The 18,211-nt window shown below is 44.1% G+C and overlaps 1 protein-coding gene across 1 annotated transcript in view; it reads right to left on the minus strand.

Annotated features, from left to right (window-relative positions):
- FAM129A (family with sequence similarity 129 member A) overlaps positions 1-18,211 on the minus strand; it is a 103,555-nt gene that overhangs the window by 45,492 nt on the left and 39,852 nt on the right. Inside the window, exons 2-4 of the mRNA XM_015412773.1 lie at positions 6,349-6,481; positions 4,431-4,562; positions 3,240-3,354 (exon numbers count right to left, since the gene is read on the minus strand). Of these exons, the coding sequence (XP_015268259.1) occupies positions 3,240-3,354; positions 4,431-4,562; positions 6,349-6,481 (380 nt within the window). The remainder of the gene's footprint in view (positions 1-3,239; positions 3,355-4,430; positions 4,563-6,348; positions 6,482-18,211) is intronic.

Genomic DNA, 18,211 nt, shown 5'->3' on the forward strand with positions numbered 1-18,211 from the left:
CCCCATCTTCTTTGACCTTCAATCTTTCCCAGCTATGACTATATCCACACTAAGTAGGAGTCTGAAAAAGTGGTCTCTGACTCAGGAAAGCTTATGCATCAATACATTTGTACTACAGGCCTCTTTGTTGTCTTGCTTGCACCAGACTCATATGGCTGCCTTTCTGGAACTGAATGTATTGGGGCTTACTTTCAAGTGAACATGAATAGAATTGGGCTGCATGTCTAATAAAGTCGGCCCCAGAGAATTTCATGAACATTATATATTTGATTTCATTGCTGTCAGACTCCTGGTCAAGAGACTCCCAACAACACTCTCTTTGGCAGTGATTTGTTTATTGAGATATCAACATGATCCAGGCTAGAACAGTACTGTGTCAGAACTGAGGTTCTGGCGGGAAAGTCCAAAGATATAGATAGTTCAAACAGGGCCCCCTGGGGAATAACCAATCACACTTCGTAGCCATCCTGCCCTAGCTTATGTGTTCATTACCCCCACACACACACCTGGGAATATACGATCCCATTATGTACAATAGCAAGCTGGCACAGCTTCGGTCTCAAGGTCATTCCTCTAGGAGGAAGGTATCTTAAGGAAGAGTTATGACGCCTATGATAGAGCAGTTCACACACACACAGCCAGTCAGCCCCCTCAGGAATTTCCCTCCCCCCCCTGTAACTATGGCAAACTAAGCAGAGTTTGACAATTGCACACATATGATACAGAGTTCAGAGCAATAGTACCCAAGTTCCCACTCTGTCATTTGGAATATTGCTCTTTTAATAATTCAAAGGACTATCATGGGCATCAAATCTGTAGAAACCAAATAGAGTGGAAATTAAATAGAAATTCAGCCAGTTTCTAATATGAACTGTGATGGTCCCAGATGGTTTTCCTTCTTATGGAATCACCTTCCTGAGAACACATTACAACACAGTTACCAGGCAATATACACGTCTCCATGAAGGCAATAAATATATACATTCCTTTTTATGGCAACGTGTTAACACCATAGAAGCACCAATTTCCTCTCCCCAAAGCAATTGACTCCCTTCCCTTTCACATTGGGCTTATCTATCCACAGAGAAGAGGCAATGACTGTAAGCTTTAAAAACAACCCTTGTGGAAGAGAGAACATCAGTTTCACCAGGGGGAAAATTAGCCGTGGAGTTCTTTGCTGATGGTGCCTTTGCTTTTGGAACCAAATCATCTGACTTCTGCCTCCAGCAGAAGTGCCAGATAAACACAAAGGCTCCTTTTAGTCTGTAGCTTCTAGCACTTGCAGCAGACTGATCTGTGGAAGCAACTTTTGCAGGGCATATTCAACTGCATGTGGCTTCCCTCATGATCCATAAACAACACACACATACACAACTGATGTTTCTGCAAACTCTACCACATACTTCTGCACACCATACACAGTCTTCTATAAGTCCATCTACATATCCCATTACATGGAAGCTACTATCTGTGAGCAGCTCCCATGAGAATGGCATAACATTAAAATGACCCAATGAAATGGGCATGGTCAATCACATGAGTATTTCCTAGAGTGGGGGTCCCCAACTTGGTGCTGTGAGTGCCATGGTGCCCACAGCACCTTTTCTGGTTCCTGCCAAATGTGGAGGCCAGGTGGAGCTTTTGGTCAGCAAGACTTCTGATTGGCCACTAGAAATTTGATTGGTTATGCAGATTTTTAAATATTTTGCTTTGCAGCAGTTGCCATCACACCACAAGGATTTTCACCATGTGACTGAAGGTAAGCTGCAGGAGCCACATTGTGGCTGGCTCTGCCTCCTGGCGCAGCCATATTGTGTTGCTGCACCCATCATACCGTATCACAATTCCAAAGATGCCCACAGGCTGGAAAAGGTTGGAGGCCCCTAGGGTAAGGGCTCAAACCCTAGGTGAGACAATTACAATACAGTCTATGCAAAAATAATCTTAACTTGACTGTCCAATGGTTCCCTACTCTAGCCATGTCACCTGTGTTATTATTCTCCTTCACCTTTGTCTCTCCTTGCTGCACAATGTGACACAAGAGCCACATCTGGCTAAATCAATGAAAAAAAATGCTTCTCCAACTGCCCCCAGGGTTTCCATGGCAGGAGAGTGTCTTCTGTGGTTGGTTTATGCAGTCAACAGGACAGAACCCAGCAGCCCTTGCCCCCCCACCCCCCAAGCTAGAGTTGCCAGCTGCCTGGTAGTGGCAAGCAATCTTCCACCATTGCACCCAACTGCCCACTACTGATCAATGCAGCAGTAGTATGAAAAAGGGGGAGAAAAATGGTATCATCAATGCCATTACATCATTTCTCGGTGAATCCCCCAGAAGTGATCTCACAGGCTACCACAACCCTCTAGGAAATTCCACCGATCTCTATGGTTGTGACCATAGATATCGGATCTGTAGAGCTTCATGGCAACCTGTGGCATCACTTCCATGGTTCTGCCCAGAAATGACATCATTTCTGGGGGTTGCTAGTGATGGGCTCAGGGAAAGTCTCAGGGAAAAGAATAATGTATTGCAGCCTGTGACCCACATAAAAGTCCCAGTCCATAATCTGAAGACCAATGTCCTAAGGTAATAAAAAACTCTTTTCTCTCTGTGTTGAGTCTAAAAAGAAAAGGCCTTTACCCAGGCCATGGTTAGCAGTTCCAGGGTTCCTTTCCAACCCCTTAGATATATCCAGCTCTCCTAACAATATGGGCAATGATTGGCATTAAATCTATTAGTCCTGAGCTTCCAGCAGAGATTATTTGTAAATATGGGAAATACTTCAATGATTGGCATTAAATCTATCAGTCCTGAGCTTCCAGCAGAGATTATTTGTACATCAGGGGAACTAAAGGACTGCACTTTATATATGCTATAGGCACATTCTTCTTATTTCTGGTCCATTTTGACTCCTCTTACAATACATCTTGGGTTAACAGTTTTCCAGTGACATCAGACCAACAAAATTGCAGCCCAGAAGCGACACTGGCAGCCACAAGATATACCACCTTTTTCCTGTGGATTTTTCATGTCACATTTGTAAAGTCAAAGGCACATTTACCCAAACACATCAGATAATATAAAATGTACAGCACTTCTTTTTTTTTTTTTAAGGATGGTTAAGAAAGTTGTCAGAAGCTTTTGACTCCAGAACCAATTCATTTCTAAGGCCTAACAATGGTCAAACACAAGAAAAAACACTGAAGACATAACATTCCCCATACGTTTTGCTGTGTCTTACCATTGGGGTCTGGAAAATGTTTATCAGATAGAGAGTTATACTCCTCCTCTGTTGTCAGTACTTTGCCTCCAACAGGGAGAATGCAGCTTTTAGCGCTAAGGCCCTTCTGGAAAGCCTGGGACAGAAGGAGAGAAATCACGCTTTAGAAAAATAGCTTAGTTTAAGTTCATGAAACGTATCCAATTCAGTCTGCTTCCACACAGCAGTGATTCTCTGTTGTGCATTCAGAATAAATGACAAAACATCCAAGAAATTACACAAACATTTTGAATGGACATTAGACAGACAGACAGAAAGATATGTCAAATAATTCAACTTTTTTCTGGTACAGTATTTGGACTGACTGGTTGCAGACCTCCTCACCCACTGTCAAGCATTATAAAATAATGCACAGTGTGAAGGAAGTGAATAGAGATAACTCTGCTTCCCCATAATACTGGAATTTGGGGGTATGCAATGAAGTGAACGGGCAGTACATTCAGGACAGACAGAAAAGAGCCATGGAACTCACTGCTACAGGATTGTTTAAAAGGCTCTTAAAGAGGACAAATGCCATGGGAACTAGATCCATCAAAGGCTGTTAGCCATGATGACAAAATGGAACCTCTACGTTCAGAGGATGTATATCTCTGAATACCAGATGCTGGTATTGACATTTAAAGCCCTATGTGGTCTGGGACCAATATACCTTAAGGACGGTCTTCTCCCATATGAACCCACCCACTCATTCCAGTCATCTTCAGAGGCCCTGCTTTGGTTGCCCTGGCCATCTGATGCTAGACAGGTGGCAACCCGAGACAGGGTTCTCTCAGTCGTGGCACCAAAACTTTGGAACGCTCTCCCCTGGGAGATTCATCAATCTTCCTCTATCGGTGTCTTCTGCCGGGGGGTAAAGACTTCTTCATTTCATTTGGCATATCCCCAATAACTGTTACTGGTCCTCCTACCTGGTTCAGGTGTTTATGTTTTTATTGAATTAATTTATAACTTTAATGTTGTTTTTATAATTTTAATCATTTTAATTGCTGTCTTGGGGACCCTGATCAGGTGGAAAGGTGGCACAACATATTTTACACAAATACATAATAAATAAAACACCACTGCCGCTGAAGAAGATACTAGAATCTATTGTAGCACGTGACAGATGCATGCACTTAAATATTAGACATTGATAAACCATCGGAGATTTACCTCTTTGTTTTCAAAACTCTCCACAGCATAGTTGTTCTTAATCACTATGTATCTGTCCTTCCATTTCTTCAAGTCTTCAGCAAAATGTGTCACTTCTCCTTCATAAAAGATCACAGTGGATTCTGCCGGGGGCTGTGGAGACCAGTTAGGAAAAGATTACAGGAAAACAGAATGGACTTTTTGGGACCCTTCCCAGTGATTAATTTGTAAAAAATGAGGCAAAGAGCTTCAAAACCTGCCCAGAAGACATCCTGTGAAATGGAAGGCTTGGCCTTGAAGGCTGGTTGTTTGGGGGCTGGCAACTCTCACCCAATAAATGAGAAAAATACTGGGCCAAATTAAAAATAAAAATTCTGCAGGGCTCTGATTCCTGATGCTACACAATGCTTGCTTTTCATTAAGCTTTTAGTAGTTTTATCATCAGTGAATATTTTACTCAGTGTCTTCTGGAGTGGAAACATTAACAAAATATATCAAATAAACCAAATGCTCTCTTCACGAGTTCAGAGGTACCCCTCATTTTTATTATTAAGGCCAAACAAGACTGATAGAGAGGATTCATGATTAGAATTTCCCACAGGTTTGTTTTTTTAAAAAAAAAAATCAAATCAGCTGTGGAGGCGCAAATCCAATCAGGACTGCAGCAGTGGGTGAAGAGTAAGACTAACCTCTCTCTGCCTCATGCCATTTATCTGGTTTAAGCCATGCAATATCTTTATATTTTTTCCCAACAGGACAAATAGCTGATGATATAGTATAAATTTAATTAAGCGTCAAAGGTTATTATTATATTCGCTCACAATCCATACCATACCAAAGAATTCTAAGAACAGTAGTTGTCTGGGAAGCTTGGGATGTCACAAGAAAGGAATTCTCCGCCCTCTTACAAAAGTACATGTTTCCAGAGTCCACTGGGGGGGGGGGACACTGGGACTCTATTAAATCTCCTTCAAGCAGGATTAAAATGTGTGGCATGGAGACAGCTGCTCTGACCTGGACGGCACAGGATAGCCTGATCTCATCAGATCTTGGGAATTAAGCAGGGTTGGCCCTGGTTAGTATTTGAATGGGAAGACCACCAAAGAAGTTCATGGTTGCTAGGCAGAGGCAGCCAACGGCAAACCACCTCTGTTTGTCCCTCTGGGGTTGCCATACGTTGGCTGTGACTTGACGGCACTTCCCACCCCCACAGATGCAGCCACTGGGCTGGATTCTAAGGTGCTGCTCTGCAACCAGCACTTCCATTGGCACTGAAAGGGATGGCAATTTCCCCCAATACCCCCCTTCCCGATGCTGACCCCCTTACTTTGCCCTGCACTACCCCTTAAGGCTTCTTAATACATGTGCGCGTGCACACACACACAGAGAGAGCAGAATTTTGCAGGGCTCAGTGGACTACAGCAGTGTGAGGCAGGGAATGAATGAATGATGTTTATTTACGGTCAAAGACCATTTGTCAAAATAATACATATTCGTTAGATACAGACAGATTAACTTTCAGTCCAAAAATATATATTTAGACATATAACCTGTTACGTACTACATAAGGACCGCGCACACGGTCGGGCTCGCACGTGGTCAAGCGAACAAGCAAAGCTTCGCGGCCAGAACAACGGATTCAGAGGATCCTTAGCACGGACCAATCGGTCAGCTCAGGATCCTAAAAGGGACCTATGGTTATGGGTGCACTGTAAATAAACCAATCACGGGTGTTGGGTGTGTATGTGGGTGTGGCAGGGACCGGCACTTAAGCAGGTCCCCGGGGCCTGCAAGTTGTCTCAGTTTTCTCTCGTCTCCAATAAACTATGAGCTAAATCACAGCAACGCGTCTTGAACCCAGTACTTTACATAACCTTAAAGAGGCAGGGAAGTCCCACACTGAGGTGGTACTCAAGAGCAATCCCACAATACTCTTTACCTTTGTTTTTAAGAACTGGGACTGCAGGTCTCTGTTTTGTTCTAGCTCGTTCTGGATGTGCTTACAAAAGGACACTGCATACTGGCGTCTGTAATGCGGGCTGAAGTTCTTGATCACGGCTTCTGTCTTTCCTGAAATGGCAGATTAAAAAATGTGTTATTACATTTTGTTTTTATTTCTTTCAGGCTTCACAGCTACAAAGTTTTCAACACTGTTTTTATAAACTAGTTCTGCAAGAGAACTGAATAGCTGTATGCATCTCATGATGCTGGGAGGTAACTGTCCAGTACTCTGCAGGAAGGGCCAGGCAGGTCTTTCAAGAGGTACCAGACCCTTAGCTCTGCAAAGGGTTACACCCACTTGGACCATGATCTGGTTCGGGAGGTGGAGCACAGGTTGCTAGCCTGGCACTGCTTCTTTGCTTGGCTATCTTGGCACAAGCTCTCTGCCTCCACTGCTCCTGCTGGGTGGAGCAGTTCTGGTGGAGGAGGTCCAACTACAGACTCCTCAGAAGTTCTGGAGGAGCTCCAACTGCAGGCTCCTCAGAGGCAGCCTCTGGAACAAATGAGCCAGGGGCATCTACTCTGCAGGGGTCTCCTGAAGCCCCCCGCTCTCCCTCAAGCCATTTTTATAGCTGTTTCTCTGAGGCTTTTGAGTCAGATTCCAGAATTAACTCAGTGGGCGTCCTGACAGTAATGAAGTTCCTACTTGATGCCTGCCAAAATAACACTATTCCCTGGATCCACATAGAAATAATAGCCTTTATTCTCTCTGACACTGTAGCACTGCTCTGTAAAGGTAAAGGTAAGGGTTCCCTTGCTCGAAAGCCAGTCAAGTCCGACTCTAGGGTTGCGGTGCTCATCTCCGTTTCAAAGCCGAAGAGCCAGCGCTGTCCGAAGACGTTTCCGTGGTCATGTGGCCAGCATGACTAAACACCAAGGCGCATGGAACGCTGTTACCTTCCCACCGAAGTGGTACCTATTTATCTACTTGCAATTTCTTGCTTTCGAACTGCTAGGTTGGCAGGAGCTGGAACTAGAGACGGGAGCTCACTCTGTCATGCAGCAACTCGGGTCTCGAACTGCTGAACTACTGACCTTCCACAGCCTGCAGTTCAGCGTCTTAACAACTTGAGCCACCGCAGCTCCAGCACTGCTCTGTACTCTCTCCTAAAGAAATTTCCCCATTCTTGTTTTATTCTTGATGTGTGACAGCAGAAAATAAAGGTTTTAGTTGTACTGTTTAACATATTTTGCGTCTAGATTTCGCTGCTGGTTCCAACACATTCCTCCAAAGCTCCTTAAAGAGGAAGTTCTTTGCCCCTTGCCCATTTCCTCAACAGCCTACAAGTGTTTAATATTTTTATTAATTTCCATTTATAATTTTAAATTTTAAAATTAAAATTATCAAAACAAAAATTAAAGTAACCTATTACACTATTTTAAGAGTTGATGCCATATAGAGTCTAAAAGACTGAAACACAAACTATATGTTACAGACAAATGTACATAATGAAGCCCTGAAAGAAATCTAGACCCCCATATGAAAAAGTGACCTTGGGAGGTTGACGTTTTGAGTGCAAGAATAGGTGGAATAACAGGATTGTTTAAGTAAGGATGCCAGTCCCCAGGTGGGGGATCCCCCGATTTCTGGGGCTCCCCCCCAGACGCCAGCCCAGTGGCCGGCAGGGGCAAGCCCCACCCTCAACAGTAATCTGTGTCCCCGCTTAAAAGGAGCAGGTGTTGTATACACCTGCCCCACAAGCTGCGAATCTTTTAAAGCGGGGGCCACTCACTCCTGCCCCGCAAGCCGCAAATTTATGGTTTGCAGGGCAGGGGTACGGGGCACCTGCTCATTTTCACCATTATGGGAAGCATTTTGGACTGAAGTGGGAGGGAATGTAAGCAACTTATGTTCTACTTGTGGATCCAGGTACAGGGGTTTCTTTATACACAATTTTATGTAATGTATGTCATCAGGAAGTCTCCACGAATCTCATCTCAGCCACTGACTCACAAAGCCCTCCTGTCTCAGGTTCAGCCTCCCTCCCTTTTCTGCAATGTGGGGATAATACCACCGACCAACCTTCCTTACTAAACCTACAGCATTTTGAATACTCAGCACTATATAAATACTAAATATTATTACTGTGCAAGTCACTATGTAATGCACTGAATGTTAAATCTTCCAGTATTGGATTACTGTGCAACAGGGATCACCCAGATGTGATAAACCCTCATTTGTTTTCTAGAATAAAGAGGTTTCTTCCATCATGGTGCTGCTAAATCATTAATATTTTGAGGCTTGATGGCAACTGCCCTGGGAAAATTCTGAATGGAATACTAACTTCTAGTTCTCAGGAATTTGAATCCAAAATTTTAATGGTATAACTTCCTTTAGAGTTCTGTTGCCCTTTACATTCCTCAATTTATGTTTATGCACATACCACTAATCCTTTCCATAGGTTTCCTAAAGAGCACTTGGCTTTTTACGTATGGGAAATACAAAGTTATCCGTTCTTAAGAGGCATTAGTCCATCTGGCTGTTTACAACTTTTGCTTCCTTCCAGCTGTTCTGAATTCTTAAATCACTTCCATTGTTTTCTAGTTTCTGAGGAGAATTCACATCCTTGCCTTCTACTACAGAGGAATCCAAAATTTCTCAAGGCATTCATAGTGTGTTCTGCATCTTGCTTTGCCTATCTGTAGTTCACATTTGTATGGAAATATTTCCCATCTGTTCCCAGTTGTATGCCATTCCTATGGCAACCTCAGTGTTTCAGCTCATGGGAAAATAATATTACATAATATTTGAATGCATTTTCACCATCTAGACTTACATGGCTAGCTTTTAAAGATTTCTCTGCTATCAGCCCTTATGTTAACAAGAGACCTTTTACTTAAAAAATCATTTTGCTTTGCCCCAATGGACAATATTCTTTACTTGGACAAGGTGCAATTGACAAGACACAAGAAACTCAGCATTCATTTTATAAAACAGGCCTCCAGTCATGTTGAGTCTCAGGTCCATGTTTTATACTCTCCCTTCCCTGAAATTCAGAGCAGCCAGTTTCCCCTTGGGGAGAAAGCACTGGGGAGTTATGGTGTCTTGGTAATGATCTGCTTGTTTGCAGATGTACAGGTTGAGCAGGCAGATGGGACTGCAAAAGCAAGCACACAGGCAGGCAATGTTAGTCTCAAAGCATTATCAGTTTAATATGCTGAAATCCTGAATTAGCTCCCCAGCCAGATCCAAACAAACTCCTTCAGCTCAACTTCCTTACACGTATTGGCTGGGCAAAACAAAAGCAAAAAACAGTCTCCTCACACATAGTTGGGGAGGTGGGCTTTAGAGACTGTAGTGTATCCAGCCCTGACAAGGCCGGGCATGTCCAGACTTGCCCAGGGACCAAACCTGAAGCTTCACACCTAAAGACAATGGGCCAGAAGGATCCTAGCCGGCCCTATCAGTGGGCTAGGTCCCAAACTGTGAGGCCAATAGGTCTCTTGGTTACTGTAAATAGCCTATCGGGAAGTGGGTGTGTGTGTTTTGGTGGTGGGTTCTGAGGGAATATAAGCCGGCCCCAGCATCTTGTTCCTGACTAAATAAAGGTATGCTTAGCTGAAATCACTCTCCGTATGCATACTTATCAGAGACAGAACAGCCATAAGCAAATACCACCACCTACCAAGTTATACAGAAACTTCTAGAAAAGGCCTTCTGTACAACAGAACAACACAGGTGTCCCAGGTGATCTTTCAAATATCTAGTCAGACCTTCTAGCTAAATGTTCTTTATTGCCATGGATGTTACTTTACTTCTCCCAAGGACTGTGAACAAAAATATCTTTCCTTTAGTATGTGTTAACAGGTTGTGAAAAACGCCTTTAAATTCCTTTATCAGTGAGAGGAGAACGGGATGTAAAGCCCATCAGACATCTGTAATCTCATGCACAAGATGGACCCACCACCAGTCGGAAGCTAGTCTGTCCCCCGCAGATGGAGGGGGGAAGCCATAAGGCAGAGTCCCCAGTACTGGAGTGGGGGAACGGCACAGTCATTCAAGGAACTGAAAGAAAGCCCAGAAGGGATGGTTGCAGAGAAGGGAGGGGGACCTGGCTTACATCCACTAGCGGGTTTTTTTTAGACATCACTTCTTCACCCTAAGAGTGATTAATACATGGAATTCACTGCCACAGGAAGTGGTGGTGGCTACAAGCATGGACGGCTTCAAAAGGGAATTAGATAAGCATATGGAGCAGAGATCCATCAGTGGCTATTAGCCACAAGGTATAGATAGGGACTCTGGGGCAAGTGATGCTCTGTCTTCTTGGTGCTTGGGGGGGGGGTCAACAGTGAGAGGGCTTCTAATGTCCTGGCCCCACTGGTGGACCTCCTGATGGCACTGGTATTTCTGGCCACTGTGTGATACAGAGTGTTGGACTGGATGGGCCTTTGGCCTGATCCAACATTGGCGTCTCTTATGTTCTTATGTTCAGGGGTTTGGCAAAATGATATAGCTTTCCATGTGATTATATATGGCTTGGGAATGTTACTAATACCCTTAGTTTTCCTCCAGATTTCAAAGGACTTGAGAACTGATTCTCCTCTCTTAGTCTATTTCCAAATTTAGCGTTGATTCTTTGGTGTGTATGCTAAAGTTGTTTTAGATGAAGCTCAGCCAAGTTTTTCTGTTAGTTTGCTTGGCTAGACGGCTAAGCTCTGTCCAGCCTGGGGAGGGGGCAAGCACAGCGGAGAGCCAGAGGAGGCAGTGGACGAGGTCTGCCCTGGAGGAAGAACGGAAAGGATCCCAAATTCCCACCAGAAGCAGAATATGTAAATCCTCTATGGCACTGGCTCCCGCCATCTCTGGGTGAGAACCTTGCCAAGCCTACAGCAATTGTTTTCCAAACATGTCCCTCTCCAGAGAACTCCTTCCCCTTGACTATTCTTGCCAAGGGATCTCCTACATATTCTGCCGTGGAACGTCCGGTGCATGCAGAGGAGCCCAAGACACATTCTAGGCTAGGGTTGCCAGGCCCCCCCAGCCACTGGAGGGGGAGGGGGGATAGGGTTGCCAGATCCAAGCTGAGAAACTCCTGGAGATTTGGGGATGGAGCCTGGGGAGGACAGGAACCATAAAACATCCATCTTCTCAAGGGTAATTGGTCCCTACAGTCTGGAGATAAGGTACAATTCCAGGAGGTCCCCAGGTCCCACCTGGAGGCTGGCATCCCTATTCTAGGCCGGGCACATATACTAGAGCATTTGCTCCTGTGCCACTAGTTTTTAAATCTATTTTAAAAGCAGCATCTATGTTGCCCCAAATACTTTTTTAGTTGGAAAAACAACCTTCAATAAAAGTAATATATGAATACATACAACAGACAAAGCCTGTTAGGCCTCACTATCATCCCACATTAATCAATCGCACAACCTAGAAAGCACCCAGCACTCTACACACAGCAGTAGATCAGTAACAATCAGCAAGGCCCCCCCCCCAATTCCCTGACACTCGTTTTAAGAAATTCTGCCCTGATCCTTGGCACTGAATACAAACACACCACTGGCAACCCCACCCACACCATCTGGCAACCAAATCACCTGATCAGGCCCCTCCTCAGACAACTTATTTATCATCTGAAGTCAGGGCAACACTGTTTCAGATAACAAATTATTTAATGGCAGGCTCTTTAATGGCCTTGAGGATCTTCAGATGGAAAGGTGGCCTAGAAATACACTTAAATATTTGCAATTTTGGCTTGCGCGGTTACAATGGCAGAACACACTGCTGACAATCTCACACCTACTATGAAAGTCAAGTAGTCACATAAACAGGTTATTTTTGATAGTTAGCAGAATCTGATACACATATCAAAGGGCAGGTCTACGAAAGTTAGTCTCACATTAGCAGAAAATCATGTGAGTGAGGTTAATGGCTCATTGCTTTATTAACAGCCGCTGTGATCGAGTCCTGTGACTATCCCTCCCCCTTTCTGTGGTCTCTTCCTTTCTCCCATGAACAAATGAAGATGCCTTATATGTAGGTAAATCATTGGTCTATCATGGTCATTATTACCTACTCTGACTGGCAGAAGTTCTTTAGGGTCTCAGGTGTAGAGGTCTTCCACATTACCCACTACCAGATCGTTCTTTAAGCCGGAGATGCAGGGGACTGAACCTGGTCCCTTCTGCACATAGAACAGACTCTCCATTATTAAGCCACACATACCCTTTTTCTAAAACAAACTGACCACATCCACCACAAGTGCTAAATTCTATTGTTTAAATAGACAGAGCTTTTACAATCTCCTCTCTTCATTTCATTTCCCCTGCCTTTTCCTCTCTCACCCTGCTTCTTTTAAAGAAACAAACAAAAAAAAAATTAAATGCTTTCTCCACCACCCCATGCCAGGAAAATACTTCATCTTCTACTTCCACCATTTGGAGGAGAAAGGGGAGAGCAAAACATATCCAAGTTTCATAGCTCCAGCTCTGCCATGATTTTTATCACTGCTGTTTTTATAGATGGTAATTTAGAAAACTTCAATAGGTATCTGATTCGCATGGCTGAGCTACAAGTTCTGACGCAAATTTTAAACTCCAAACAGTTCTGTTTTGGTCTTCATTTCAAATTGTAGATGATGCCTTGTTTTTTACAAATTAGAACTCTTTTTAAAATTCCAAGAGAACTAGAAACACCCCCTTTTTTTAAGGAAAAAAAAGGAAACTGAGGATCCCAGCAGCATATGTATGCCAAATATCAGATTTTGTGTGACGTGTGATATATGCAAAATGACAGGAGCTGGATCAGGCTTGTCTGTAATGAGTGCATTAAAGATGGACTGGACCCTGTACATGCACTGCAGTGATATTCTATTCAAATTACTACCTAGCAGGCAGGCTGTATCTGACCCCACTGAGAATGCTGGAGGCATTCAGTTATTGTAAAATGCTCCTATTGAATATCATATAACCATGGGGCTTTGAGTAGGAGTTTGCATCTGAATAGTTCCAGTGAAAACACTGAACTGGAAAACCCATCAAAGTAATAAAAGGAGTCAGAATTTTATCCCCTCCCCTCCGCCACTGGTTTGAGAAATTCTTGTACTAATCGTCAACCAGTAAGTACAGTCAGAAGAATGACTGGATGGTTTTTCCCCCAGCACTAAAACTCTGAAATAAATCTGGAAGAATGTTTGAAAGCCTTGGCACAAAACGTTTTGCTCACTCAATGCAAAACTATTTACTGCTTAAAACAATGTGAGCTTAAGTCAAAAATGATGACTTTCAAGCAATAGGTGTTGTTGTGATAAAGAAATGCAGGATGTCCTGATTAACACCCAAGAGACCCTATTCCCCAGATAAATCACCCTCTTGTCTGGGAACCAAGCAATAAAATCTTTGGGTTTCAGGCTGAGAGGAGATGTCCCCTCATTTATGGAGACAAATAGGCAGGACAACATTTACCCACTTGCCAGGAATAGGCAAGATGGATTACTTTTAGATATCCTGCTCTAGGGCCACAGACATGCCCCCGGTTATGATTGGATAGGAGGAATGACAGGAAGAGTGGGAGACTCAACCCTCATTCTAGGATATGTCAAGGAGGAACCCTCCTAGCTGGGAAGAAACATTTAAAAAGGTTGAACACATTCTGTGAAAGCATGCAAGCCAAGAACTGGGGGGAACAGAGAAATATGAAGTGAAGCCTGCCTCAACCAGACACTGTTTTAAAGCTCCAGCTTTCCTTGTGCCTGGTCCTCGGAAAGGAATGTCAAGGTAAAACCAGTGACTCAGACAATCTGGTTAGCATCACGGTTTTGTTTCCTTTTTATATGCTTCTGTAGCACTTCTGTTAATGTCCTAATACTAGCTTCCTGTGCTTCTGTGCACCTATAAAACAGAAATGCATGCTAGTAAATAAAGGTCATTTTTCCTTTTTTAAAAATCTCATACTGCATCCAAAAAGTTCTCACCCAGGCACTGGGCCATTTATCCACAGAGACCAAAAACATGTGACCGGGCTAGAAAGTTAGCAGGCAGGGGAGAGGAAGAGTATGTGGCAGCTAACACACAATCATAGGTTGCCTCTCTCGGTGCCTGAAACTGCTGACAGAAAAGGGGAGGGAAGATAAGTTGGAGTGGTGTTAGGGACTGTTCCCTCTAAGCAGAGTTAGTGTGAGCTAGCTCACAGTTTTTTAGCCTCTGGCTCACACATTTTTGTCTTAGCTCAGGAAACATGGCTCTAGAGCAAGCTAATTTATGCAGCAGGCAAATCGCTCGCTCACAACTTTAATGCCAGTAGCTCACAAAGTAGAATTTTTTGCTCACAAGACTCCACAGCTTAGAGGGAACATTGGTGGCAGGTATCTAGAAGGGAACGGGCAAGTGGGTGCAAGCCCCCTCACACACATGCACGTCCCTACTGCCTCTTGTGCATTTGCAGGCGAGGAGAGCGGGAGGTTGGATCACCACAAGTATATCTTCTTTAATATGTATCCTGATATTGGAGGGGAATGTAAAAGTCCTATAAGGTTTGGGTTTCTTTCAACAGAATTTTATTTTTTGCTTGAACCGCTAGCTGGGTGATTCAGTACCCTTAAATCAAAGCACAGCTCCGCGCTGACTCACCCCCTCCTCCCTTGTTGACTCACTAGGGCATCATGGAATGCAAGCTCTAATCTATTCTGCATGTAGTCTCCTCACTCCTTCATTTTCTTGTACACACTAGATTGCAAGCACTCTAGGAATGTCCCACACCAGTGAGAATCACTGCATTGCCCTAGACAGACAAGCCAAGCGCCAGCTGCTATAATGAGAGGCTAGTGTGAATGCTGTTAACCCAAATTGCTAGAAATCAAACTTCCCCATGCTTACAATTAAAAAAGAAAATGAACAGCAGAATTCTAGCCCTTCATTCCAAACATGACCAAAAGGGCAATGGCTAGAAACACAACAGGGAAGCCACAGGTTATCCATAACATTCATGGCCATCATATTTAGTTTGGGGTTCAGAGACGCTTTCATTTTGTGCAACACTCAGGTCAGAACTATATGCTAGATTCATAGGGGCTTATAGAGGTAATACAGCTGACATTGTGTGTGAATGCTCAGCGGCAAACTCTGTCAACCTGAAGTTATTATTTGCGCAGCAAGAACTCTGGTCTCCCATCTTAGACTGGCTTTGACTGGATTCTGCTTTTGGTTTTTGTGGTCCTGAAAGCTCTCACCCAGGAGGGAAGGCAGCATGGAATAGCCCAGGGGTGGCCAAACTTGTTTAACGTTAACAGCCACACAGAATAAACATCAGATGTTTGAGATTAATATTAAATTAGGCTGTGGAAAAGAGCCACATGTGGCTCCCGAGCCACAGTTTGGCTACCCCTGGTATAGCCTGACCCCCTCAGATCTCAGATGCTAAGCAAGGTCAGTACTTGGAAGGGAGACCACCAACGAAGACTAGTCTGCTGAGGAAGGCAATGGCAAACCACCTCTGCTTTATTTATTTATTTATTTATTCGATTTATATTCTGCCCTCCCCGCCAGGGTGGGCTCACGGCGGCTTACAACATTCATAAAGTACAAATACAGTTAAAACATAAGCAGCATATAATAACTTAAAATTAACAATCAATTAAAAGATATAAAATGCTGAAACATATCAAGTAATAAGAGCAATAGTCCTTTATGATGTAACTTGGGTAATTGTTGGATGGTTATTCTTTCACACCCAGCTCAGTTTTCCTTGTTATATGGCTGAGGATACGATGGTAGGACCCCGGGCACAGGCTGGAGGCAAAGATGTCAAAGCCAGGGCACAGGGACATCAGTTTTCCTTGTTATATGACTGAGGATACGATGGTAGGACCCCGGCACAGGCTGGAGGCAAAGATGTCAAATCCAGGGCACAGGGACACTCCTCGGTGTATGGTGCAGCTCCTAGTCGAACGCCTGGTGGAAGAGTTCCGTCTTACAGGCCCTGCGGAACTGTAGAAAGGTCCCGCAGGGCCCTGATCTCTTCCGGGAGCTCATTCCACCAGAATGGAGCTGCCACAGAGAATTACTTGCCTTAATTACTTGCCTTGAAAGCCCCTTTGCTGGGGCTTTCATAAGACAGCTGTGACTGGACGGCACTCTACACACACACAAAGCTCTCACCCAGGAGAGGCACATGTGTATTTTAAGAAGTCTGATACTGGAGAATCTGCCGGCAATCTCTGCTTCTATGTCTACATTTCCCTTTTGGCAGACCAGGCCAAGAAGTCAATGTAACGTCATCTCCAGATGGATTCATCCCACCTGAATTCCCCTTTTAAAAAAATCAGACTGTGCCGAGTTCCTCCTTTCCACCATAATTCCTTATGTGTGTAGGGCTCCCTTGGCTTGGGCCATCTGTACTTCCTTGTCCAATGGAAGACAGATTGGTGGCCTGCTTGCCAAATAATGAGAATTGCACACAGAGGAGACACTTGTATAAATATAGCTCCAGAGTAATAACAATAGCACAGTCTCTGCTGGAGCAGATGAAGATGATAAACACCAGTGGATTTGGCTCTGCGGTGACCCTCTCCTAAGGCACGAACAGCCAAAGCATAGGGACTTGAGCCAGTAAAGCGACCCAAAAGTTAACCCTTCCAAGGGAGAAACAAACTAAGGCTTGGGCTTCACATGTGTGTGTTGTCAGGGAGCAGCTGAACATGCAACTCCAAAATCTGTGGCTTGCAGCGAGCCAGTGCAAGACGCCAAACTGTTTCTGCTGAGCGTACAGTTTCCATTTAGGAAGATCTGTGAAGGGGCCGTAGCCCAGTGGCAGAGAAGAAGCGTTCAACCATGAACTCAATGCCAGTATCTTTAAATTAAAGGATTTCAGGTATCTGGCCAGGGAAAGCTCCTGAGTAGCTGCTGCCAGAGTGAACATAGGCTGCACTCACACACACTAAATAATACACTTTCAATCCACTCAGTGCACTTTCCAACTGGATTTTTACTGTGTGAACTGGCAGAATCCAGTTGGAAAGGGGATTGAAAGTGGATTATTTAGTGTGTGTGACCACAGCCATCATTTGCCCGGTCAGATTATAAGTACATCATGTACAATTATGTCCACTGGATCTGTCAACAGCTATCAAACCAGCGAAATCTACTTTAAGGGTAAAAGGAGCTGCCTCAGTACCAGGTCAGGAGGGATGAGATTCCTGGTTAACACTGTGTGGGGCAGCAGAGTTAACCTAGAGTCAGTGATAGAAGAAACAGAGCTGTTAGGATATTGGTGCAACAGGCGCATTTCGAAATCCTTTTGCCATCCAGATGTATTTCCTCCCCACTCTCACTTTCATTAGGAACTCTATTCTCAGAGAAATGTACTTTCACTGCACAAAAGATATTGGCACCAGACCAGTTTGACTCATCTTAAATTTCCTTCCCCTTTACTCAGGGCACATAGATCCACAGTTCAGAGAAGAGAAGCACTTGTGACTGCGTTGCCACAACAGTGTTTCTAAAAAATAGGACAATGTGATGCCGCCGTTCAACAATGACAGTCAAACTGAAAAGTCCTTTTGGACCTTTGGAGCAGCCAATAATTTGAACAATGCCATTGAGTTTTGGGATATCATTTCCCCAAAGAACAGCCATGGCAAGTGGTGGGCATGATGGCTTTATGAGATAACACAAAACTGTTAGCTTAAAGAGCCACTTCTCACCTCCACGGTCATCATGTGACAACCACAACATCACATATGACTTGCTGGAGCAAATCAGATACTGCGTCTTAAAACACCACAGGGGGGGGGGAGAACCTTTGTACCCTATGCCACAATAACTCAAGCACACAAATGTAACAAAGTGACTCATTCACACAT

This window comes from Gekko japonicus, unplaced genomic scaffold (assembly GCF_001447785.1).
Source record: "Gekko japonicus isolate JY-2015 unplaced genomic scaffold, Gekko_japonicus_V1.1 scaffold793, whole genome shotgun sequence".
NCBI lineage: Eukaryota > Metazoa > Chordata > Lepidosauria > Squamata > Gekkonidae > Gekko > Gekko japonicus.